General features: G+C 45.1%; 1 protein-coding gene across 4 annotated transcripts in view; it reads left to right on the plus strand.

Annotated features, from left to right (window-relative positions):
• The window catches only part of Frmd4a (FERM domain containing 4A), a 287,644-nt gene that overhangs the window by 162,863 nt on the left and 99,510 nt on the right, over positions 1–25,271 (plus strand). For 3 of the 4 annotated variants that reach the window (XM_076831358.1, XM_076831357.1, XM_076831359.1), the window contains exons 4-5: positions 3,111–3,203; positions 11,875–11,959. In XM_076831358.1, coding sequence (XP_076687473.1) covers positions 3,111–3,203; positions 11,875–11,959 — 178 coding nt within the window. Of the gene's footprint in view, positions 1–3,110; positions 3,204–11,874; positions 11,960–25,271 lie in introns of those variants that run through there. The other variant, XM_076831360.1, reaches the window with a different exon arrangement.

Here is a 25,271-nt window from a genome sequence, read left to right on the forward strand (position 1 = left end):
AAAGGTGTGTGTGGAACTTTCTGCCCCAGGTCTTCCTTCTGCCTTGAGTTATGAACTAGAGAAAAGTCACTGTGCTTCTGTATCATTTTAGTCTATGGGTGAGTCCAAGATTTCCCTTGTGAGGCTCATGCAAAGGCTATTCCTGCTAGACCCTCCATCAAGAAATCTGTGATAATATAAATGATGTCGTGCAAAAAAAAAAAAAAAAAAAAAGAAAGAAAGAAATCTGTGAGATGACACAGACATTGAAGGGATTGTTCTTGTAGGGAGTCCTTCAGTTAATGAGCAAATACATCTTTGGAAACCCGAATATTCACCAGGCACTGTGCTAGGTTTTGGGTGAGGGTTTCTTTCTTTCTTTCTTTCTTTCTTCTTTTTTTTTTTTAATGGGAACACTTAGAACCTAGTTGGAGAGTCAAGTTGTATTTTTCAGCATGACTAATTATACAAGAGTAAGCTGAATGCCTTGTAGATGACACAAACCAAAAGCTCTGGAGAAGTTTAAAAAGAACCTGGGCTTAGGCAACGTGTTAATCAGCTTTCTGTCACTGTGTCAAAGACAACATAAAAGGAGGGAAGGCTTATTTTGGCTCACAGGTTCAGAGGTTTTGGTCCATGGTTGTTGGACCCTGCTGCCTTGGGCCTGTGGTGAGACCGAACATCGGGGTTCAGGGAGCATATGATACAGCACAGCTGCTCACCTCATGGGGGCAGAGGGAAGCCAAGAAAGAGAGGAAAGAACGGGGGTCGGAGGATCCCCCTCCACAACACTCCCTCAGGACCTAACTTCCTTCCCCTAAGCCCCTCCTCTTAAAGGTTCCACTACCTCCAAATGACCTCTCCAGGTGACCACACCTGTAGAGCATGAGACTTTGGGCGGCATTTAAGATCCAAACCATAGCAGACAATCAACAAAGTCTTCCCTTCACTGAACTCGGGCTTGAATTGTGGTTAACGTGGATTTAAGAGGATGAGGGGAGAGCCACCAGCTCCAGTCAGGAGAAGCAACTGGCCTCAAATACACCCATGGCCACTCACCAGAGGCTCAGCCACGGACAAAAGACCCCAAGAGTCTGGGGGACATTTTCAGAGACAGGAAGTGAGTGGCTGTAGCTTCTCATCCTCAGATAATTTTCCTGACACCTTCCAGTTGATCAGACAAGCACTGGACCTTCTGAGAGAGGTCTCCTGACATTTTTCAGATGTAAAAATTCTGTTAGGGAAAACAAATGTAGACTGGAAAGCACAGCCATGGAGCGTGCCCAGGAAGGGAGCCAGAAGGGTCAGAGGTCAGCCTGACCCCCCTTCTAGTCCTAATTATTTGTTTGTTTTGTTTTGTTTTGTTCCTCAAATAGAGATTCCTAGGAAGAGATAGAAGCCTGAGTCCCTCAGGTGGACTCTACTTTGTGGCAGATCCAAATGGCATCCCCATTGCTACAGGTGTTGGCTTAATTAAAAGAGGGAGTCCAAAGACCAATCTTCACATCATGCTTCCGAGGACCTCTCAACCCCACCCCTACAAATATTGGTTCCTTCCCACCTCAGGGCCTTTGCACATGTTAGTCCCTCAGCCTAGAAAGTGATTTTCCTTCCCCTTCACCAGGCCACTTATGCTCTTTCTTCCAGTTTTAGCTCAAAAACCAGGAAGTGCTTCTCCAATCCCCAGACTACATATATGTCCTCATAATGCATGGTCTTACTGCTAATAGTAATTACATAATTAATTATGGAACGAGTCATTGAATGTCTGTCTCAGAAGGATCTGTGTATCACCATGTATCTCTGTGGTTCAATTTTTAAATAGCTTTAATGAACTACAACTGACATACAATAACTACATATATTAAAGTATACAATTGAATAAGTTTAGACATATATCCACATCCATGGAACTGTCTGCACCAGGAAAGCAGTGGACATGTCATTCACTCCCAAAATGTACCCTTTAATACCACCCCCAGGCAACCTCTGTGGTCACTGCCAATTAGTTTGTGTTTTCTAGAGGTTTACGTAAATGGAATCATAGAGTCTACACTTTTTTAAAATCAGATTTCTTACACTCAGCATAGTTATTTTGAATATCACCCATGTAGTTGCATATAGCAATAACATGCTCTTCATTGCTGCATAGTATTCCATCATGTGAGTGTATCATGATTCATCTACACACTCCCTTTTTGGCAAACATGCGGTTGTTTTGAGTTTGGGACTGTTTTAGTATCTCTTCAAATATGTCTTTGAAGAGACAGTTAAGTCTCTGAACATTTGCATAAGGCACCTATGTTGTGTTTGATGGACAAATGCTTTCATTTGGGATGAATATCAAGGAGTGGCATGGTTAGCTCCTATGGTAGGTGTAAGTTTCATTTTTTAATAAACCATCTACAGAGCACTTTTAACCCCAGGATGTGTGAGGACTGCTAACGGATCTGTCAAGTGAGCTTTGAGTCCTTCAGGAACAAAGGCAGTGGGGGAGAGGAAATCAGGACCGGAAAGAGTTTGCAGGCAGCAAGCCCCGCCTCCCACTGTCTCGCCCCACCCCTTACCTGTGGCCCCGCCTCCCACTGTCTCGCCCCACCCCTTACATGTGGCCCCGCCTCCCACTGTCTCGCCCCACCCCTTACCTGTGGCCCCGCCTCCCACTGTCTCGCCCCACCCCTTACCTGTGGCCCCGCCTCCCACTGTCTCGCCCCACCCCTTACCTGTGGCCCCGCCTCCCACTGTCTCGCCCCACCCCTTACCTGTGGCCCCGCCTCCCACTGTCTCACCCCACCCCTTACCTGTGGCCCCGCCTCCCACTGTCTCGCCCCACCCCTTACCTGTGGCCCCGCCTCCCACTGTCTCGCCCCACTCCTTACCTGTGGCCCCGCCTCCCACTGTCTCGCCCCACCCCTTACCTGTGGCCCCGCCTCCCACTGCCTCACTCCGCCCTGATCTGGTGGCCCCGTCAGGTCCCAGATGCACTACCACTGGATGATTCCTTTGGTTCTCCCATTACTTAGGTGCTAGCAGCGAGGGGACTGCCCACCCTATGTGAGCCACATGCACCCTCACCCAGAACACTGCTGCCACGTGCGGAGCCCTAACCAACTTGTCTCTATTTTCCTCAGGGGACACCTAAACTGGCTTCAACTAGATCGAAGAGTACTGGAGCACGACTTCCCTAAAAAGTCAGGACCCGTGGTTTTGTACTTTTGTGTCAGGTACGTACACCTGGTATTCACACTTTGGCTTCTCTGTCTTTGTCAGAAAAGTCTGGAAGGATGAAGTGGCTCAGAGGAGGCCGGCTGCAAGCTTGCCTTGTGCGTCGCTAAGGATAAAGGTTGTAGTGTAGCTCCATTCCCAGCGGATGGAAACACAGGCGTGAGTGTGCAAGGCGTGTGTCACTGCGTGTGGACACAGGTGTTGGCATTCCTGCACTAGGATGCGTTTGTGGAATAAAGATCCAAGCTTCCTTTTGTCGTTTTTTAGGGGTCGTGTATCTCATGCTAAACCGGGTCCCTCACAGCATGTGCCTGGAACTCTTTTGGTGACAGTTAGGAGCCCCATAATAAAAGCCGCGGTTTTCTTCCCTTCTATCACAAATGCCACTTGAGCCTCTTGAGTTTTTTTTTTTTCCTCCCTATCCCAAAGAGGACTAATTAAAACCAGCAGCAAAACACAGGTCAGTGAATGTTGTGGCAAGGGAGGAGAAAGCACAATAAAATATCAGAAATGGTTGGCATTTTCCGTTCACTAGTCTAAGACGTTTTATTTAATGACTGCAGAGGAAACGGTTTTTGTGATACAGTGCTTTCAGAGTTAACATTTGCAGAGTCTTATGAAGATGCAGGACTGATGCCTCTGTTTGCAGCAGGCTGTGGGAAGCTAGAAGGGAGCAAAGTCCGACTCCAAGCTCCCAGACCAACAGCTCTGAGCACCTGGTCTGTGGAGCCCCAGGCCCTTTCTGACTAGAAAGTGGCAACACTAGTGCGAAGCACTGAGGGGTTTTTGGTTTGGTTTGGTTTTCTTGTGCTGGGGCTCCAGCCCAGGGCCTCCCACATGCCAGACAAGTGTTGTACAAATGAGCCACACCCCGGTTTTTAGATACCATCTCTTCCACCCAGTCCACTGAATCTGTGTTCTCTTCTATGCTAACAGACATTCACAAGGAGGATACAATTTGTTTCCTCCTAAAGACCTGGGTCAGGACTGCAGTTTTCCATATAACCACCCTGAATCCACAAACGGCATTAGAAGAGCCCAAGAGTTAAAGGGTCCATTTAACAGACTGAAGTGGATGACTTTACCTCAGCTGGCAGAGTCAATTCAAACTTGCATTTAATGCCTTTTTGATTTGTTTAACAGCTGTGGACATATCAGAGCTGATCTTAGCCATTTCCATTGCTGATGGGAATGATTTCAATGCCCTGTTCTCTTTAGTGGTGCCTACAGTTTCTCAGATTAATGGAAAAGTAACCATAAAAAAGCAAGTTCTGCCGGGAGGGGCAGGTAGTGGTGGGCAAGGCTGGAGTTGAATTGAAGCAGTTCATTAACCTGGAATGCCAGGGGGATAAATACCTAACTGTGCATCAGCCTCCCCCATCCTCCTGTTTTTTCCATAATTTCCATAAAGGTTGTATTGAACGTCAGACGGTGTACACAGACATTTCAAGTTGCACACGTTTCTTCACATAGGAAGTGAAAATCTAAAAAGCCACGTATTTTGATTCTTTTTTTCAACAGTTATTCCAGGAATTTTCCAGCTTCAAATCCAGAGGCAAATTTTCATTAGCAGGGTAGCAAGTACCATATGTTCAGATGCTGATAAGCTGTCCCATAAGTCCCACCAGCTCACGATTTAATACCATGTACAGTACATATTCAAGTTTTTAACTTTTCATATCACTTTAACAAAATTATTAGGAGAACCAGGCTATCATAAACTTTTTAAAAATGCTTTTATTAGGGCTAGGGTTGTGCTCAGTGGTAGAACACTCACCGAGCATAAGCAAGGCATTGGATTCCATCCTCAGCACCACATAAAAACAAAGGTATAATGTCCAAGTGAGGTATTATGCTTTTATTAGGTCATTTTAATTATACATACTAGTGGGGGGTTTTGACATAATCATACATGTATGGGTTTAACTTGCTCCATTTCAGTCCCCAGACCTTACTCTTTCCAGTCTCTCTTCTCTCCTTTATTCTCCTTTCTTTACTAGTATTCCTTATGTTTGTTTATTGTTGTTGTTGTTTTTTAAACTGGTATCACAACAAACTTTTACAGAGGGCACGTAGTCCTGACTGGGCAAGGATCATGGAAAGGGTCTCCTTAGAAACAATTCTACTAAAAAACACGGGATTCAAATTTAAAGTGTTTAAGATGGATCAAATGCACAGCTGTGACTCCAGACTGCCCTTTGGTTTGCTTTCTCTTACAGGATACAAAACTAACCTTAACCAATGCATGATAAGCCAGGGCAACTGAACCTTCTGTGAAGTCCCATGTTTTCTGCTTGTACCAGAAAATAAACAACCAGCAAATGACTTCATGTCTTAAAAAAAAAAAAAAAAAGTCATTTATACTAAACAATGGAATAAAGTGGGGTTCCCTCCTCCTTAGAAAAAAAAAATGTTTCTCTTTCTGGTACTTTTCTTCAATGTTAGTCAAGAAAATACTGGGCTTTGTTGCATGTTAGGTATTTTTTCCCGAGTGTCTGAAAAGAGATGAGTTCCTGGTGGGTTTGGAGAACCAGACCCTTGCAAGACAGCCTGGGACACTGAGATTGGTGACAGAGGTGATGGTCCCCCAGGTAGTACAGGTTGTTTCATGTCAATCCAGAGGACACTGTGGGAAGCTGTGAACATATAACAGTTGCTTGCAAAAGACAGAACTAGGAAGCAGGGTGACCACAAGACTCAGATATTTTATCTGATCCCTGGCCAGAAATGACCTCTTGCCATGGGCACTCGTGTTTTTAAGTGGCCAGCAGGAACCTCATGGAACACTCATCAGAAAACATCTCCAAATCCCATCTGAGGATGGGGGCTCTCTGCTATTCTTTCTGCCACCTCCTGGCAGATTACTGCTCCTCTTCGTCTGACAATTGATCTTTCTAGAAGGTCTCAGTTTCTATGTCTGGGTCCCTCCTAGACCACTCCACCTGAGTTCTTCCGATTTAGCCGTCCAAAGCCAGTGTCATTACCAGCCCACTCCTCCTCTCTTTTCCGCAGATCTTCTGTGGTCCCCGGAGATCTGTGGGTCTTTGTTCTCTGCCTCCCGTAGACTGCAGGTGCTCTTTCCCTTGCTCCTCTTCTGCCAATTCTTACATGCTCGGATTCTCTGTTCTGCTTCCAAACTCTTCCTCTGCCCTGTCCTCCTGTCCATCCCTCCTCACTGCTGTTCTAAGGCTTTCATCTGCTGCCCCCAGACAGCTGTCCCCTTGGTACTGGCCAGAGGATCCTGGCACTACCCTGAGTTCCCATTCTTCACCTCTCTGAGCAGCAGTACAACCAAACACCAATTGTCTGTTTTCTGCCAGAGGAGCCAGATTCCCCACCGGGGCATATATATTCTCCAGTTTTACCTTGATTTTCAGCCTGAGAAAAATTCTCTGTTTGTAACTTGGTTCCTGTCTAGGGCTGCCCACAGGTGTTCCTTCCAAAGGAGTGGTAAGGTGAACTATCTGCATCCAAGTCCCAGACCTTGGAGGAGATTTGGGTCCATAAAAGAGCTTCTGCCCCCATTGGGTGCTTTCCCTCGACCTTCCCCATCCTGTCTCACCTTTGCCCTTTGCTCTGCTCACAATTTCCTGTTGTTCTGCATCTCAGAGAGCTCTATATCCCTCCCTTGTGCTCCGTGCACACCCTCTCTGCTGCAATTGGGGCCTCATAAACCTCTCCTGGACTTCAACTTTCCTTGTTCAGCTTTGCCTCTGCTCTTGGGTCCTGCCTAGTCTCTCCTGCACATCTTTCTAGAATTCTCATCTGATCCTTGCTCACAAATTTTTTTCTGGCTTCCCATTATCCTTGGGGAGAGGGGGAGCATAGCCTTAGCAAGCCCTGTCCAGTCTGACTTCTCCCAGCTGTCCAGCCTCATTGTCCCTTGCGTCACCTCAGCCCATATATGACCAGGAACACCTTCACCCATAGCCATCGTTTAGTGCTATAAGACAATTCTAAAAATGGGAGAAAATGACTCTCATATTGTCCAGGCAAACTTAAGTAATAGACAAAGGAAAAAAATAAGGAAAATAGAGGTACACACAAGGAAATCTGTGTATGACTTTTTGTAGGCACAAGTTTGTGTTCAGAATGATTCCCGCCTGTCAGGGCTGTTCCTTTAATCATGTGTTCTTTACCAAGTATCCCTGAAGTCCTGGTCATCTACCCTGTTTGTAGAAAAATTAACAGATTAGATTTGCCTCCTCAACTTTGATTTCACAAACAATAAACTGAAGTGAGCAATAGGAAAGAAAGACCAAGAGGAGAGTCCAGGAGGCTTTTATCTGAAAGAGAGGGTGTTACAGCCACTGTGGATTTGACTGTCAGTGTCCCCATTGCTGATGTCCTCCTAGCTACAGCAGTAGCTACTTCCTGTCCCTCACAAAAATAGTGATGGCATAGATCTAAAATGAAGAGGCTGTTAACCAGAACTTGCTGAGTGTCCCAGTTAATATTAAAGGCCATTGCAAGTCTAAACACCAAGAGTCCTCAGCTGTAGAAGCTCACAGCTTTTCATTTGCTCTTTTCTGCTACCCCAAGTTAGCATTCCAAATATGACATTTGTGTTCATTATGCAATGAAATCACTGGGCCATTTAATTAACACTTGCTGTAAATATTCAATGATTCCCAAATGCCAAGGGGTGGCTGTGAGAGGGAAGGGGAGGAGCGGGGACGGCAGGGGAGGCCAGGCTGATGTCAGCTGGCTAGACAGAGATCAGCCATCACAGTCAGAAGCTTCCAGGAGTTCAACAAGGTGCTGAGACTCCCAAGGCTGCAGAGCCTGTGGGGTGTTTAATACGCTTGAACCCGTGGACAAAGAACATGGACTTCTCTCTGCATCAGACTGTGATCAGATATTCTCTGGCGGGGATCATCTGAGCTAGCAGGGGTGTGACATGGCTCATGGGGCTCAGGGATCATCTGGTGCTAGGTTTGCTCTGGTGTCGAGAGGGTTGCTCCCTTCAACTCAAAAGGAAGCCCCAAGGCTCGGTGCTGCTACATGCCTCAAAGAACCGACATTAAGATGAAGGTTTTGTTGTTTATCAGGTACCATGAGGACAACAGATCAGGAGGTGACTGGTGTTGAAAAAGTAGTTTGTCACAGCTCCCAGGAGGAGGGGCATGCTCCATCACGACATGCAGGACCCCCCTGGGGAAGCACTAGAGCCTGAGTTGGGGGTAGGGAAAGAGAGGAAAATGCGAGTAAGAGGCTTTATTGAGGCTTCTGTGGGAAGGAACAGGTGATGGGGTAAGCAGGCTCAGGTTTGGCTAGAATGAATGAGTTCAGTGGGCTCTGGGATTGTCCCTAGTTATCCCTGGAGTAGTCAAGGCAGGCAGATAGTGGCCCTGGGTGTAAAGCCGATGGGGCTGCGGGGAGGGGTGGACTGTGGTTTGTTTGGTGGGTTGCTTGAGAGTCCCAGTTCTTACTGTCTGTAAGAAGTGGCCTACCCTGGGAGGGACAGCCCCTCTAGTGTCAGCAAGGTCCCAGATGTCAAAGCATCGTAGAGACGTGGCTAATCCAGAGTGAACTTGAAACCATGCATGCAGACCCTCTGCCTCTAAGACCCAGCCTTCAGTTCCCTGGGTTTACCCAAAGACCCAGATTTGTCTTTGTGAGCCTGCTTCTTGAGGAAGCCTCTGGCCTGTCCCCGCCCAGGAAAAGGAAGTGCAACATCGCCACCTACTGTCCAAGAGGGGGATCAAGGACAAAGCTCTCCAGAAAGTGTGGAAAAGAACCACATTTTTACAAAAGATGTTGCATCCAAACCATGAACTCTCCCCATTTGCCCAAGTCTCCTCTCCCTGGTGCCTGCTTGTGTGTGAATGGAGACATCTCAGACCTTTTTTTTTTTTTCTCCAGGTTTTTTTTTTTTCCCCTCCACAGTTTCCTGGAGCGGATGGAAAGTTCAGGATGAGTTAAATGTCCAAGGTTACTGAATAAGAGTATGACAGGTCCGTCGCTACCAGGGTTTTCCCGGCGGTTGTCTTGGTGATAAGGTTAACAGGAAAGCTCTCTCCACTTCCTGTCAAGAGGAGGGTTTTTTTCTGTATCTCAGAATATGCTTGTTATTTCCTCTTCCTTCTCTGCCTCTCAAAACCAGATGGCAGGAGGTCGGTGGAAGTGAGTGCTGTCTCCAGAGACATCATCGGGGCCTCCTTGTTTGAGTTTTCCATTGTAAGAGTTGAAAGGAAAAGACAAGTGTCATGTTTTCATAAACTACTATTCAAGAGAAAATTGAGGCTGGGAGTGTGTGCCCAGAATGTCATCAACACTGAATTCTCAAAGTAAAACAAGTAGGATAAATGGAATTGCTTTGGAAATTAAGTGATTTCAGACCATACAGATTTAAACTCAATGTTATTATCATAGTAAGGTTGCTGTCAGCCTCGGGAGGCTCCTGCTACTGTTCTGGTATTAGGACACGTTAAGTCAGTCGCTATTGTAACCACTTTCTCTGTCACCAGTGAGAGCCGGGACAGTGGGTAATGGCGGTCTATCTGGGGTGTAAATCCCCTCACCTGGGATTGGTGACCACTTGGAAGTCACTTGTTATTTCTTCTCCCTCCTTATTGTCTTCATCACCCTTTTCACTGTCCAGTAGGAACTCCAACCAAAGGCAGAATGGAGAGGGAAAAGTGGAAAGTCTGCATTGACCCCCACTTACTAGGCCCATATTTGTGCCAGGCGCTGTATTTGGGCTTGAGATACAAATATGAACAAACTTGGCCCCAGCCCTGAAGGAGTTGGCAGCCCAGTGAGAAGGCACCCTAGTCATCAGAAGATGACAGGCCTGTGGGCAGAGTGTGCGGCAGAGCATCCTGATGTCCTGGGAGCATGGGAGTGGACCATAGTAATTTTGACTCTAAATTTCAAGGATCTGTGATGACTTAATTTTCAAAGCAGTGCCCTATGTGTTTATCCCGCCCCTGAGCTCTTCCTCTTCCCTTCCTTTTTTCCACTTACTTTGTTATTTTAACTACCCCTTGTCAAGGGCCCTTTATAAAGGTTTATTTTTGATAATTAAATCTAATTGAACGTATTTTGCTTTGAGACGTAAAATTTGCCACTGCATTTCAGTTCTGCATTACTTAAGAACTGAGAGTTGTGAACTTGAGGATTCCTCCGAGACCACTGCAGACTCTTCCACTCAGGGCCCCATGAGCTGAAAAGCACTTGCCTCCAAAGCAGTAGACAGCTGCTCCAGGGCAGGAGGGGATGTGGCCAAGGATCAGCCGGTCCTCTCCTTCCCGGCTTTGCAAGCCTGAGGGTCATCCTGTAATCCTCTGAAACTCTGCAGTCCCTGACATGATGGTGATCATGCTACTCATGTCTGCCGACAGAGAGGACTTACTAATACCTGAAGTTACACCAGATCCACTCACACATTTAAATGAGTCTATACTGAATTCATCACAGCAACCCTCCGCACACGTTTGGAACCTGATAGAAGACAGCGTTCACTTAGGGTACAGACAAGAGGTTTCGACAGTGGGCATGTCTTGACCTAACCCGTTTGCCTTTTAGGATGTGGCTTGTTGGGTTTGCTGCTGCTGTTTTATTGTGGTCTTCCTTTTAGTGTCCAATTTTTAAAAACAGGAGACGTCTCAGATGGAGAAGCATCCACTGAGTCCCACTCTCTTCTTTTAGCCTGGAGAAGAGAAGCCCAGAGAGATCGTGTGACTTGTCCTAAGTATACAAAGCAGGGACTAGATTCCTGGTCTTTGGTCCCCTCCCCAGAATTCTTGTCATCAAATTGTAGCACTGTATTAGAAGACCAGAGAGGTTGTTTCTTTTCATTCCAGTTCCTTTACCCACTACCTCTTTTGGTCCATCCAGTTTCTAAGATCCAAGCAGCCAGGGCCTTCCCAGTCTAGCCTGAGGGTCGTCGCACCCACTAAGACTCATTTTCCCTCTGATAACACTGCATTTGAATCATTCCACCACCCCAGCTCCTATATGCGCAGCATGTGATCCTTAGATAGTACAGGCACATTATCTAGTTAAAGAATTTAATAAACTCCAAAGTCAATGTGCAAAGGCACATTTAATGTAAACTTAAATAATGTCAGCATGTTTCAATCTTGAAAAAATCCATAGGCTCCATCCTGATAGGAATTCAATTCTCATTTGGCTTAATATGCATTAATATGTCAGTGCTAAGGACACTTACCACGGTGCTCTGCGTGTGCAGAAATCAAGTCACACTTCACCACCCTTGGGAAAGCACATAAGGGGCATTTCAAAGAGAAACGCAACCCCCCCACACACACACCTTATTTGATTAAGCAGAAGAAATCATCTTTTTAAAAATCCATCTCGATGGTGATTAGGTCAAAAAAATATAATGAAATCAAATAACATGAAGAATTGGAAAGCGGATAAGGAAGGCAAAGTGGAAGGAGACTCAGTCTGCTCTTAGGGAGGGATGGCAAGGGAGCCCATTGTTTGTCTCTGGGGAGGCCCTCAGGCCTGACCAATCTGACCTGCTAGGAACAGACACGAAAAACACTGTTTGCCCGCAAGAAAGAATCAGAGAAAAACACTCGATACCTTCTCCTCGCCTTCATTTAACATTGGGATCTCTAGTCCTCACCTCAACTCCAGCAGTCAAGAGAACGCGGGTTTCTGGCCCACTGTGGCTCATGTGCCATTCTCCTCTTTCAGGTTCTACATAGAAAGCATCTCCTACCTGAAGGACAACGCCACCATTGAGCTCTTCTTCCTGAATGCCAAGTCCTGCATCTACAAGGTAGGAACACTCTTCCCCACAGCTTTCCTTCGAAATCTGAAAGCATCATTCAAAGCTAGAGATACCAAGTTGCTCCCCTAAGGTGACTTTATGGATTCAGAGATGTAGCTTATACGTTAATGACTATAAATAAATGAGAACTTCATGAAATGAATACCATCTGCTAAATAACATGACCCCTTCTCATCCTGGCTCCGTGAAGGTGTTCCTTAACCTCGACCAGATGTTGAAGGCCTTCTTATTGATGGAGACAAAGGAGGACCTAGACGAGTAGGACAAGTGTGGTATTGAACTTGGCTCTCCAAAGTATGAACAAACTTATAACCAAATACATGTACATTTGACTATTTTTTTCGATGATTAGCTTATCTCCCATGAGACATAAGACAATTCTTTCCTTTTCTTGAAGCCATAGACACCTACATTTACCATCACCACCTGTGGGGTGTGTGTGTGTGTGTGTGTGTGTGTGCGTGTGTGTGTGTTTGTGTGTGTGTGGCGCCTGTGTGGTGTACTGGTGTTGGAACCCAGGGCCTCACAGATACTAGCTCAACTACAGAGCTCCACCCTCAGCCCATGGTAACCACTTCGGGCATCAAAGCACCTTTATTTTAGACCCATTACCCCTCTCATTTGCCCCTGACAGCTCCCACTCTGCTTTCCATTTCTATGGATTTGACCACTCTAGGGACTTCATATAAGTAGAGTCATACAGTATTTGTCCTTCTGTGACTGATGTTTTTTCACTTTGCATAGGTCCTTAAGGTTCATCCATGTGGTAGCATGTGTCAGAATTTCCTTCCCTTTTAAGGGTGAATAATGTCCCATTGCACGTAGAGACCGCACTTAGATTATCATCCTTTGTCCATAGATGTATGGGTTGCTTCCACCTTTTGGCTATCACGAACAATGTTGTCATGAACACAGGTCTACAAATATCTCCCCTAGACCCTGTTTAAAATTTGGGGAGCAGATAGACCCCAGAAGTAAAATTGCTTAACTATAGTTACCGTCTTTTGAGGAACGGTCATACTATTTTCCATAGAAGGTATACCAGTTTACATTCCCACCTACATTGCACAAGCGTTTAAGTTTCTCTATATCCCACCAACACTTGCTGTCTTCTGGTTTGTGTGTGTGTGTGTGTGTGTGTGTGTGTGTGTGTTAAATAATAGCCATCCTTATGGTAAGCAGTGGTATTTTGTGATTTTGATAATAACTGGTGATGCTGAGCATCTTTTCACATGCTTATTACCCATTTATACATCTTTAGAGAAATGTCTACTCAAGAGACACTTGTAATTAAGTGGGACAATCCTTGCACTGCATCCAGATCCCCCCTACGCTGGTAATGTTTCTTTTCATTGGATAACCTCAAATGCCCACCACCTTTCTGGCACACACCCTCTCTTGCAGACCCCACCTAGGTTAAGAACTACTGCGAGAACATGTTTAGAGTAAACACCTATTCCACTGGTTATCCCCAACATGCACATCGTCTTCATTCATTTTCCATTGCTATCACAAAATACCTGAGACAGTGTAACTTACAAAGTATAGAGAGGTTTACTTAGCTCATAGTTCTGGGTATTTAAGACATGGTGCTGACTTCTGCTCAGCTCTGAAGAGGGCCTTATGGTAGATGGCATCACAGTAGTGGAAATGTATGAGACAGTGGTGTGCGGGACATGCAGAAGAGACCAAGCATGTAAGATGGCCTCACTTTATAAGAACCAGCACTCATGAGGACTCATGATTCACCCTTGTGAGATCCAACCCACTCTGCAAGACCATTCATCCTTCACACATCCCTGTGACCTAATTCCTGTCCAGTAGGCCTCACTTCTTAAAAGTTTCACCACCTCAACACCAGTCAGTCGGTTGAAGTGGCCAGGTCACAGCTCAGCCAGGGCCATGCTCTGCCCTCTGGACACGCTGTCCTTGCAATAGAGAGCACCCTAGCAGCACAAAGAACTTCAAATCCAAGTGTGGCTGTTGGCGAGGTGGTCACAGGAGGTATTCGAAGGATTCCAAGGAGATCCTGCAGCCTGTGTTTTTGTATGTAACTTACTCAGGTTTGGGGAGTTGCAACACCCACCAAACTTTAAAACCAAGAGTTGAAATGAGGTACCAGCTTTGGCTTCCCCTTCTGGAAATAAATCAGCACATTCATTGCACAGAGTAGTTCCAGCAAGTGCAAACGTTCAGTGTGACAGAGGGCCTGGCAGTGATCAGATTCAATTCTGTCAAACACCTCACTTGGTGACAGTTGCTGAGCCAGGACTTAACACTGGGCTCCAACCCAGCACACTCAGACGATAGTATTTTTGGTTTTTGCTGAATGGAGGAAAAAGACACTAACTGCAGCTCCGGGTACTTACAAATTCCTTCCTCTCACCCCATTTTTCTCATTATAAAATGGAAATAATAATACTATGCAGATACCTCACAGATTGTAAAAAGCACCTGATGGTTTTTTAAATGTGAAAACATTTTTTAAAAGTTGTGAAATTAAAAAGTGAGCACCATCCACCAGGTGGCAGATTTGAGCTAAAGGAAATGACTGGGGAGCCACTGAAGCCAGGAAATCACTCCCAAGCTGTGCAAGTAGAAAATTGCCCCGGGTCGTAGGTGGCAGACACCTGGGTCAAAGCGAGAGGAAACATTTTTGGTTTTGGAGCTGTTCCATCTGTCAGGTCACAGATCCTGAGCTGGAACTGACTCTGGAATTCTTTACAATTTTTAAAAAGAAGAAATCCTCAGATTTCCCAAGTGGAGGTGGTGATGACTGCCAAGCCAGCCACATTTAAAGTCACAGTGCCACAGCATCATCCCTGTTGCTGAGTGGTTGGGGGGGGGGGGGTAACATCGTTCGGGAATCCCAGAACTCTCTTCTCAAAAATCCTCATTTGAGCTTGGTCAGGCAAGCAAGAGACCACAAATGACCCAGGATTGGCTTCTCTAAAGTTTATGTCGGAGACCAGACAGCATCCCAAGACCCCCCTGTCTCCTTCTCCTGGTCAAAGTAATAGTTCTATTTGCATAAATAAGGTTACAAATGTTTTGTTTGTCTTGTTGTTGTTGTTTGTATTCGGGGCGCTTACCCCACCACACACACCTATTTTATGATTTATTTTGAGACAGGGTCTCACTAAATTGTTTAGGGTCCTTTATTGTTATTATTATTTTTTTTTAATGACAGTGGAATGTAATCCTTGTTACACATATAGAGCACATTTTTTTCATATCTCGGGTTGTAAATAAACTATGTTCACACCAATTTGTGTCTTCATACATGTACTTTGGATAATGATGTCCATCACATTCCACATCCTTGATAACCCCCTGCCCCCTCCTTTCCCCTCCCACCCCTCTGCCCTATCTGGGGTTCATCTATTTCTCTCATGCTCCCACTTCCTACCCCACTATGAGTCAGTCACCTTATACCAGAGAAAACATTTGTTTTTTGGGGATTGGCTAACTTCACTTACCATTATCTTCTCCAACACCATCTATTTACCTGCAAATGCCATGATTTTATTCTCTTTTATTGCTGAGTAATATTCCATTGTGTATATGCCACATTTTTTTTTTTTTTATCCATTTATCCACTGAAGGACATCTAGTTTGGTTCCACAGTTTAGCTATTGTGAATTGTGCTGCTGTAAACATTGATGTGGCTGTGTCCCTGTAGTATGCTGTTTTTAAGTCCTTTGGGTGTGGACCGTGCTTAAGGTCTTACTAGGTGGCTGAGATGGGTTTCAAACTCACGATCCTCCTGCCTCATCCTCTAGAACTGCTGGGATTATAGACATATGCCACTGCACCTGGCTTACAAAAAATGGTCTTTACATTCATTTGTTACCTCCTAACCTGTGAGGGGAGTAGAGCAGGAATGATTAACTTTCCAGAGATGGAATCTGGTGAGCGCTCAAGGGAGGGATTCCAAGAGAAAGAACCTGGAAGCAGCGTGACTGGCGGTGCCCTGTTTCCAGTGGTTGAACAGGTAGAAATAGGGAGCCGAGAAGCAGAGTGACTAGGAGTTCAGCTTTTGCTGGGACAGACTCGGCTTCCCTTCCCAGCTCTGTCGCTTAGGGAATGCACTAAATGTGAACACCCTCTGACATGTCTCCAGGTCTGGTCTTCCTCTTTGAACAAAGATATTGCAAGGCCCTATGCTCACCTTCTTGGAAGTACTTAGCACGGTTAGCCACTTGGAGTCAGCCCTGAGGAGTTTCTGTTGGCTGTCCATCCACATGGCCGCCTGGCCTTCTGAGGCTTTGGAGAGCCCAGGAGACAGGGTCAGCCTCCTGGCCTGTCACAGCTACCCCAGGCTTCTGTTTACCCAGCAGCTTACCACCATCAGCTCCCACCCTGTCTCTTGGGGACCGATTCCCACAGCATATTAGAATCAAAGTTGTTTAGGTGAAATCAACTGCTATCCCGGCTTCCTCAAAGACCTGCTTCACTCACATTTTAAAATATAAAGATTTATCTTTCCTAGGGGCTGGGGTGCAGCTCAGTGGTAGAACTCTCCCCTAGCCTATGTGAGGTCCTGGCTTTGATTCCCCAACACTAAGGAAAAGAAGTCTTAGTTTTATCAAAATAATATGCTGCATAGTTTTGAAGTTAAATGTTTCTAGAAGGCTTCTGATGAAAATGTGCCCACCTCCTTTCTGACCACTGCTACCACTGTCAAGATGGTAGCTGTTTCTTCTAGAGCTTACCTCTATTTCTAAATAAATGGCCCTTTTGTTTCTGATTTGTCCAATTTAGGTGGTGAATTCTTTTCAAGATAGATGAGGATCGGGGTGTCCCATACAACCACCCACACTTTCTCTTTTCCCATTTCTCAATAGGGCAATAACATAATTCTGGGATGAAGCCGTAATCATCAGCATGCCATTGTGATGACTGATCCATAGTATCCTGTGGTTCCGATTCTGTTCTTAGACAATCAGTTGTTGTACCTGGAGGGGTTAATGGCCTTGCTTTTACTTGTTGAGTTGAGTTTCTCTGTATCCTTTGTTTCCCCTCCCCGCCCCCAAGGATACACAGAAACTAAACAATCCTACAGATTCCCAAATGCATTCCAATATTAATTTCCAATGCAAAGGTAATTCCCCAGTTCTCTCTTTGGTTGGATTTTGGCGGCTGCTACTGCTGTTGATTTTCCTGGGACCTGCCCCTGGGAATCCTCTGCCCTTCTGCTCTAGCTGAACCTGGCCTCCTTCACAGCTCTCACCCAGGAGCCCCCCAGCCCCCCGTCTTTCCCCACCCCTACACTGTATCGCTTCCTCTGCCTCTTGGATCCTTTTTTATTTCCCCCTTTTGGAGACTATTCCCCAGTAAATTCTGAGAAATCATGTATTATGTAGTGTCAATTGCATAAAACATCTAGGTCCTTGTGAATTTGAAAATGCCTTACCCTCATATCTAATGAATGGTTTGGAGCAGGAATACAGAATGACGACATCTCTGACTCTCAAGTGCTGTTCTGCAGAAGTCCACCGTCCTATCCATTATAAGTGATCTTCCCATCTCAGCGCGTGCACGTGCACACACACACACACACTCACACACACACATGCATGCACCCACACACACGATGAGATCTTTCAGGATCTCCTCCATTTCTCTCAATCTGAAATTTCAGAAGTGTGCCTGTTGTGGGCATAATGCTGGGTATTCATGGCACTTTTAGTCTTATTCAGGATATTCGTATATACCAGTCCTTGTACAAGGAGACTTGCACTCTTCAGTTCTGGGGGGTCATGTTTGTGCTGTTTCTTTACCGTCTTCTCCCCGCTGTTGTCCTCTCTTTCTGGAGCTGCTGTGCTTTGAGTGCTGGGCACAGCCTCCTCCTTATTTCTCACCTCTCCAACTGTCCATCTCTGTCTCTTTGTCCTACTTTCTGGGAGATTTTTGTCAGTATTAATCTCTTCTATAGACGTTTTAACCTTTGCTGTCATTTTTTCCTTAATTCCCAGGAGTTCCTTTGTGTCTCTGATTTTTCCCTTTTCTATATTGTTCTGTTATTGTCTTAGGAAACACCGCTCCTATCGCCCTCATTATTCTGATTATAGTGCATACACTCGGTGTCCTCGCTGCTCCCAGCAGTTCTTTCTTTGGCTGTTTGTTTTGATCTCTGTCTCCCCTGTAGGAGGTTTCCTCAGTTGTCCGATGATCCTGGTGTTTCCACTCATATTCAAGGGTGAGGAGCTTAAAAGCTGCCTGAATGCGGTGAGGGCCGGGGTCCTGGTGCTGTCCCTGTGGAGTGGTCCAGGGGCAAGCTGGTTTTTTCTTGGGGAACCTTGGATACCAGCATCTGATATCTTTTCTCCTTGGCTCCTAATTCCTCCAGGGATGCCCCTTCCCATTCCCACCTGACAGATATTCTTTTATATCCAGGATTTGAGAGGAGGGAGTAGCCTGTGCTCCAATTATAGACTTCCTTTTAACAGCAGCTTCCTGTTCATCTCCTCTAGAGAACCGAATTTTTGATCTGTTCAACAGCAGCCAGACGAGAAGAGGTGTTTCATTTGGCTTCATTTCATTTTTTTATTTTTCCCAAACCATATACACCATCTCCCCACCTGCTTCTCTACACCAGGAGGCAGAAAAACCATAGAGAATCTCTCTCTCTCTCACTTTCTCTTCCCTCACATCTCCCTATTGTCTACAAAAGAGTAGGGAAAGATAATCATAATCTATAAGTCACAGAAATTTAAAGTATGTCGGTGAAAGTGGGGCTGTAATGATCTGTTTTAAGTGGAAAAGGAAGGAGTGTGGGTGGGTTTATTGACACCCACATGGCCCCCAACATTTCTGATGTGTTTTAACTCACTACGGTGACAGGTGGGGAATGGAAAGAAAACGTGTGACCAAGGAATGGATAAAACTCATTTGGTAGAAATATGTGTCCAGTTCCATGGAAAAGTTACATGGGAATTCAGCCTGGCCTGGGATGCTCGTGTTCCCTGGGAAGGGGCTTACGAGACCGCAGAATCATCCTGGCAAACCTTCCCCGGCCTCCCGTCTTCTAGGCCAACCAAAGAAGCCCATCAGTCAGCCCCCATTGCAGGCAGTGCTCTTGTCACCCTAGACAGAGTGACTAGATTCATGTGGACTCCGAGCTCTTCCCCTGTGTCCTGGCTGCTGGATCGAAGTCCACTGGCTCTGAGTTCCACAGTGAGACAGTGAAATTGCTGTCACAGTAACCTCCAGAACTCTTGCAAACAACAAATGTAGGTGTTTCAGTCAGCTTTTTTACTGCTGTGACCAAAGGACCTGAGAAGAACAATTTTAGACGAGGAAAGGTTTATTTGGGGCTCAGGGTTTCAGAGGTCTCAGTCCACAGACAGCTGGCTCCATTCCTCAGGACCCAAGGTCGGGGCAGAACATCATGGCAGAAGGGTGTGGCAGAGGAAAGCAGCTCAGGACATGGTACCAGGAAACAGAGAGAGAACAAGACCGCTCCCCTCACCATGGACAAAATAGAAACCCCAAAGGCGGCATACCCCTATGACCCACCTCCTCCAGCCACAGCCCACCTGCCTTCAGTGACCACAGTTAATCCCTATCAGTGAATCTCGGATTTTAATCATATAGTATTCCACTCCTTAAGCATATTCACCGCACTTAAATTATGCTCAATCTCAATGCTTATCTTGTCCAACAAGGATAATCAAAGAACAAGACCCACAGTTGTCATCTGAAGGTGGACTGAAATTCACTCCCTTGGGCTGGAGGAAAAGTTGGCATGAATATTTTCTGAGTGGATTTTTGTGGTCAGCTTCCACAGCGTATCCCTGGACTAGGCACACTGACAAGGTTCAGAAAAGTGTTTTTAATTCATTGCTTTCTGAACCTGGAGAGCAAGGATTTGCACATTTCTTGGGGTATTGTGATCTGAGCCTACAGGCATGCACTGAGAGCAGGTCATGACAGAGAAGGAAAAGCTTAAAATTCCTATTTTGAGTGTGCTGAGGGTCTCAACCAGCCTTCCTTTCTGAAAAGTCTGCATTGGTCTGGGAGTTTCACTTATTATTGGAGTTTAAGTAATTATCATTGGGCTCTATTTGCTACTTAAGCCTATGTTATCACTCTTATTGATAATGAAATAAATGGTCTTTTGTTGGAAGATCCTCCAAGAGCTTTGCTAATGAACAGATGACATCATATCATCTGTAGGTGAGAGAAACGAAGCCCAGAATCAAGTCCTACAGGATGGAGAAACCAACATAAATATTAGCCTCAGAATTATAGAACCCTGTTCCTTATCTCTGCCTTTGATTGATGCAGATTTGGTGCATGTATTTGTATGACAGGGAGCAGAAATAAAGATGGACAGGGAGAGACTTTCTTTTTCAGTTCTCTAGAAACAAACCCACACGGACATGTCATCTTGGCTGTGCCCAGACTTCTAAAAGAGGGATTCCTTGGGATCATAACATGGGGCTGTCTGCAGCGACCAGCATGAGAAATCTCCATGGCCCAGAATTAGAGTCGCGGCTCAGCAGGGACCACATGCACTCCTGTGGTCATGAGGCAAACATGAAGTGACTTGACTGCTGAAGAGCTGGCAAAGGGCTGAGAAGGAGGGATTGTGCAAGAGCGCAGTAGTCTTATCCTGCACCACAGCCCGTGTTTGCCCAGGGGCAACTTTGTGTAGCATTATGAGTTGTGCAATGAGGCATGGCAGCTACACAAACATGAGAAGGAAGAAGAAGATAGCACGCTGAGCTAAATGCGGCTTGGTGACCCACTTAAACGGTTTATACTGTTTTGTCAGGGTCCTCTACAGAAACACAACAATAACATACACATGGATACAGTGAAAGACATTTATCATGTGGGGTTGGCACTGTGACTGCAGGCTAAGTCCATGACCTGCCATCTGTAAGCTGGAGTCCCAGGAAAGCTGTGGGTATGACTCAGTCTAAGCTCAAAGACTGAGAACCAGGGGAGCCAGTAGGGTAACTACCAGCCAAGAGCAGGAGATGAGATGAGCTGTCTCAGTTCTAATGGCGAGGGATGAGAAAAAAGGAGAAAATTCTCCTTTCCTCTCTCTTTGGTTCTATTTAGGTCCTTAAGGAATTGGGTGATGCCCACTCACATTAGGGAGGGTCATCTCCTGAGTCCACTGATTCAAACACAAAGCTCATCCAAGAACACCCCCACAGGCACATTATGTTTAATCTGGGCACCTCATAGACAGTCAAGTTGATGCACTAAATTAGCCCTTATATACATGGTAACCAGTACACACACACACACACACACACACACACACACACACACACACACACCATGCTACCCATCTCTTTAAAAAAAAAAAAAAAAAAAAAAAATCTTACTAAAGATTCCTGTAGGCACACTAACGTGGCAAAACTGTAGAGTTTGGGTTATCTATAGATACCGGTGAATGGAAATAAGTAATAAGGCATGTGTTCTCTAGTTTCTAAATCAGCTTTATGTCTCATCAAAACCAATAAAATAAGCAGAAAAGAAGCTGTTCTCCCCATTTGACTGATAAGGAAAATGCAACTCAAAGAGGTGACTTATTTGATGTCCCTGAGCTGTTGGGTTGGGACTAGAATATAGAGCTTTGTGAGGACTTTTTAGGTGTTCTGTGGGTGAGAGAGTAAAGATGGCATCTGCGGGTGAGGATAGATTAGGAAAGCCTTGGACCAGCCTTGCAAGGGGTTCTGAGCAGACTTTACAAGAGTCATGCTCACTTACATCATCTCAACCTACCATATGGTTGTTAATTATATTTCACTTTATAGTTATCTCAATAATCTTCATGAAAGTTGGAATTTCTATAATACCTGACCATGGGGGAATGCTTTCCATCAGGCTTCTTGGGGGCGTATAAAGACCACCACCAAATATTCCCCACAAACAAAGGATCGGGAAGAACTCAGTTGCCCAGGATGATTGACAAACATCCACCATACCTTCCTCATGGGGTTCTCCTGGGACCCTTTGGAACACATGGAGACCCTGTGATGGAAATCTTCCTGAGATCATTGCTAGCCGTCGTGGGATGATATTTGGTCTCAGGCCTCTTCATTTAGCTTCTTCCTCACCTAGGATGAAACAGTGCACAGTGAGAGGAAGTGGACCATCAGCCCTCCTTACCCGGGGCATACACATACACACCTGGTCAGGTTTTATCATTCCATACCATTTTCCAAAGATCAGAGAATGTGGCACACATTATTCTATAGTAAGGAAAACAGATGCCCAAAGTGCACACAAAATGGCCCCAGTGACCAAAAGACATTGCATTCTTTAGCAGCCTGTACCTTTACTAGTACCAAGATAAAATTGTCAGGTTTGCCACTACACTGGGTTCCAGGCAAGATTCTAGCTCAGAAAACAACCCTGCAGAAAGCCCTCTTCAAAAGATGCTTGAGGGCACCGGGGGCCACAGCACAAAGCTGTGGATTGAACAAGCCCAGCCTCTTAATATGGCCAGATGGAGGCTGCCTACAGATCTCCCTTGAAGAGTCTCCTGCCTCCCCTCCCACTTCCCCATTTTATCCTTCCTCAAGGGAAATCTCAGAGCCTCAGGCAAGCAGGGATCTTTGCACACACTCCTTATTGTCTCATTCAGTTTATTTCCTCTGCTTGAGCAGAAACACATGAAAGAAGCCACTTCTGGATTGCCAGGGAAGTCAGAGGAGAGAAAGGTAGAGTCAGTCTTTTGAATGTTAAATGGCAGCACATTTCTGACAGGAAGACCCCTGGAAACTCCTGTTAACTCCTCTGGGGGAAGTTGGCTTTCAGGTTTTGCAGTACAATGGGAAGTTTATGGAGTGGGCAGAAAGTCTAGGGCTTTGTTCCATCGTGGGAATCTGCAGCTAAAACCACCTGGGAGAGGGAGGTGTAAAGGTGAGGGGGGTAACCACAGGAGTTGGGGAAGGCACGTGAATAAACTACAGCAGGGAATCGGGCAGAAAGCACCAGAATATGAAAGTCTTTTCTTAACAATCGGGAGCATGTCTCACCACCATTCCTAGATAGGTTCTTAGACCACCTTTTAGGTCTCTGTGTGGATGCACCTGAGGACATCCAAAGAGATGAGTCTTGAACTCAGTTGATACTGATTAGAAATGGGTAATAGTAAGCAGCAGCTCTGCTGTCCACCAGGTTTTCCAGTGTTGGGACACTTAGTTCTTCCATGCTTTTCTCTTATTGGGTACATTTTGACTCTCGCCCTTTGTATTGCCTTTGCTGGGAGATGGTCAAGGTCAGAGAAGGTGAAAGAAAACTTACCCCAGTTAAAGGTGCTAGTTCCCACCTGCCCTGACAGCCAAGGTGAGAGAGAACTTGCATAAACTAGGTGGACCATTAACTGGTCTTCTGTGAGAAGCTTTACTGTGGCTAGTCTGCAGTTAATATTCACCCACACAGCCTCCTGGCACTGCCTATTGCTGTGTAAAAGAGAAGGCCTTCCCCCTCTCACATCCATCCTCCCTTCCCCCACAGCTAGAGACATTTTCATTTAGCAGGTGAATCAAATGGTGAACTGAAAGCTATGCTTAAACTTTAGGGTTGTTTTCTGATGGTTGGTTGTGAGTTAGTTACACGTTTGATGAGCTTCCAGTGGATGTTAACCATTAACTCGCTGATCATTAGTCGCAGCATAGGTGTAAATGTTTGACAGAAGAGCACACACACAGCAGAATGCTAACAAGTCCCCAGAACGAGTTAGGAAGCCAATCGGTGGGAGAGGAAATGGACATATTAAGAGTAGAAATGATCTGTTATGGAAACGGTGGACAGGGTTTCTGTTAAATCATTTGTCCACTGTTAAATGATTTACATTCTGATGGGACCTGGTAATCCCAGAACTGCAATTCCAAACATTCCTCCACTTCCCAGACTGACGGTCTATATCAATTACAGCAGCCATAAACCTCTTTCAGCTGGTTCAACATAAAGAATTATTGTCCCCCATTCTTCCACATGCTTATTAGTCTCTTAGTCCACATTTCTGGGGTGGTTCAGTAGCAAATATTATTATCCAACTTTGAAATTCCTGGACTTGAAAGAGCCTGAGGATATCCTTCCTTCGAAAGATACAGGATTGCTTGAATACATTGTTTTGAGTTCCATGGGCTAATTCTGGACTCCCTCCCCAAACTGGAAAATCCATGGATCAGAGTTTGTTTTATAATTCAAGTGGAGAGTAAATCTAAAAGATAACTTCAATTATAGATACTGTTCTGAGAATATGTTGGCCAAGACTGAGCCCTTATTGATGTGGGGAATGCAGGTCCCAGGCAAGGTCATGTATTGTATGGGGAGTTAAGCATTTGTTTCCAGATGCGGTGGGAAATGTCTGTAATCCTAACTGAGGTAGGAGGATCACACATTTGAGGCCAGTCGGAGCAACTTGGGGAGACCCTGTTCCAAAATAAAAACTAAAAAGGGACGGGGATGTAGCTCAGCGGTGGAGCACCCTGAGTTCAATCCCCAGTACTGAAAGAAAGAAGTCAAGAGTTTGTTTCCAGTTCCATAACTTGACCTTGTGACCTTGGGTAAGCCTCTTCATGATTTTGAATTTCTATTCTCAATAAAACATGGGGCTGAGCTTGGTCTCTAAATCTCTCCTATGTCTAACTCTGTCATCCAGTCACTCACTATAGGATCTGGTGATATTTGGGAAAGAAAAAAAAAATCAAGATAGATATTTCTACTTAATCTTGAGGTTGATTAACATTTTTATTATTGTTACACGCCAGTGGAATCCAGGTTTCCCTTTGCATCTAACATAGGAACTATATATAACAATACAGTGTTGTGCACTGAGAAGTTAATTAAGAGGGTAGGTCATGTTAAGTGTTTTACCACACACACCAAGACATCTTTGGAGATGATGGACATGTTCATTACCTTGATCACATTGATGGTATCACAGATGTATGCACATGTGTAGTTTTCATATGTGTTTATTCTACCTCAATAAAGCTGTTAAAAAAAAAAGGTGGGACTATAGTTATAGTCATGTGTCACTTAATGCCAGGGATATATTCTGATAATTGTACTATTAAGTGATTTTTTTTTTTACTGTACAAACATCATACTGTACTTACACAAACTCTGATGGCTGTGACATCATTAGGTGATACAAATTTATGAAATCACCATCGTATATGTGATCCACCATTGACCAAAACATACTTATATAGCGTTTAACTGTATGCATATTTTGAATATGGATTTTTTTAAAAAACCCAGAAGTTTATGTTCTTTTTTAAGACCTTGTCCCTTGATCATAATTAGGTATTTGGAAGAA

Source organism: Callospermophilus lateralis, chromosome 13 (genome assembly GCF_048772815.1).
Source record: "Callospermophilus lateralis isolate mCalLat2 chromosome 13, mCalLat2.hap1, whole genome shotgun sequence".
NCBI lineage: Eukaryota > Metazoa > Chordata > Mammalia > Rodentia > Sciuridae > Callospermophilus > Callospermophilus lateralis.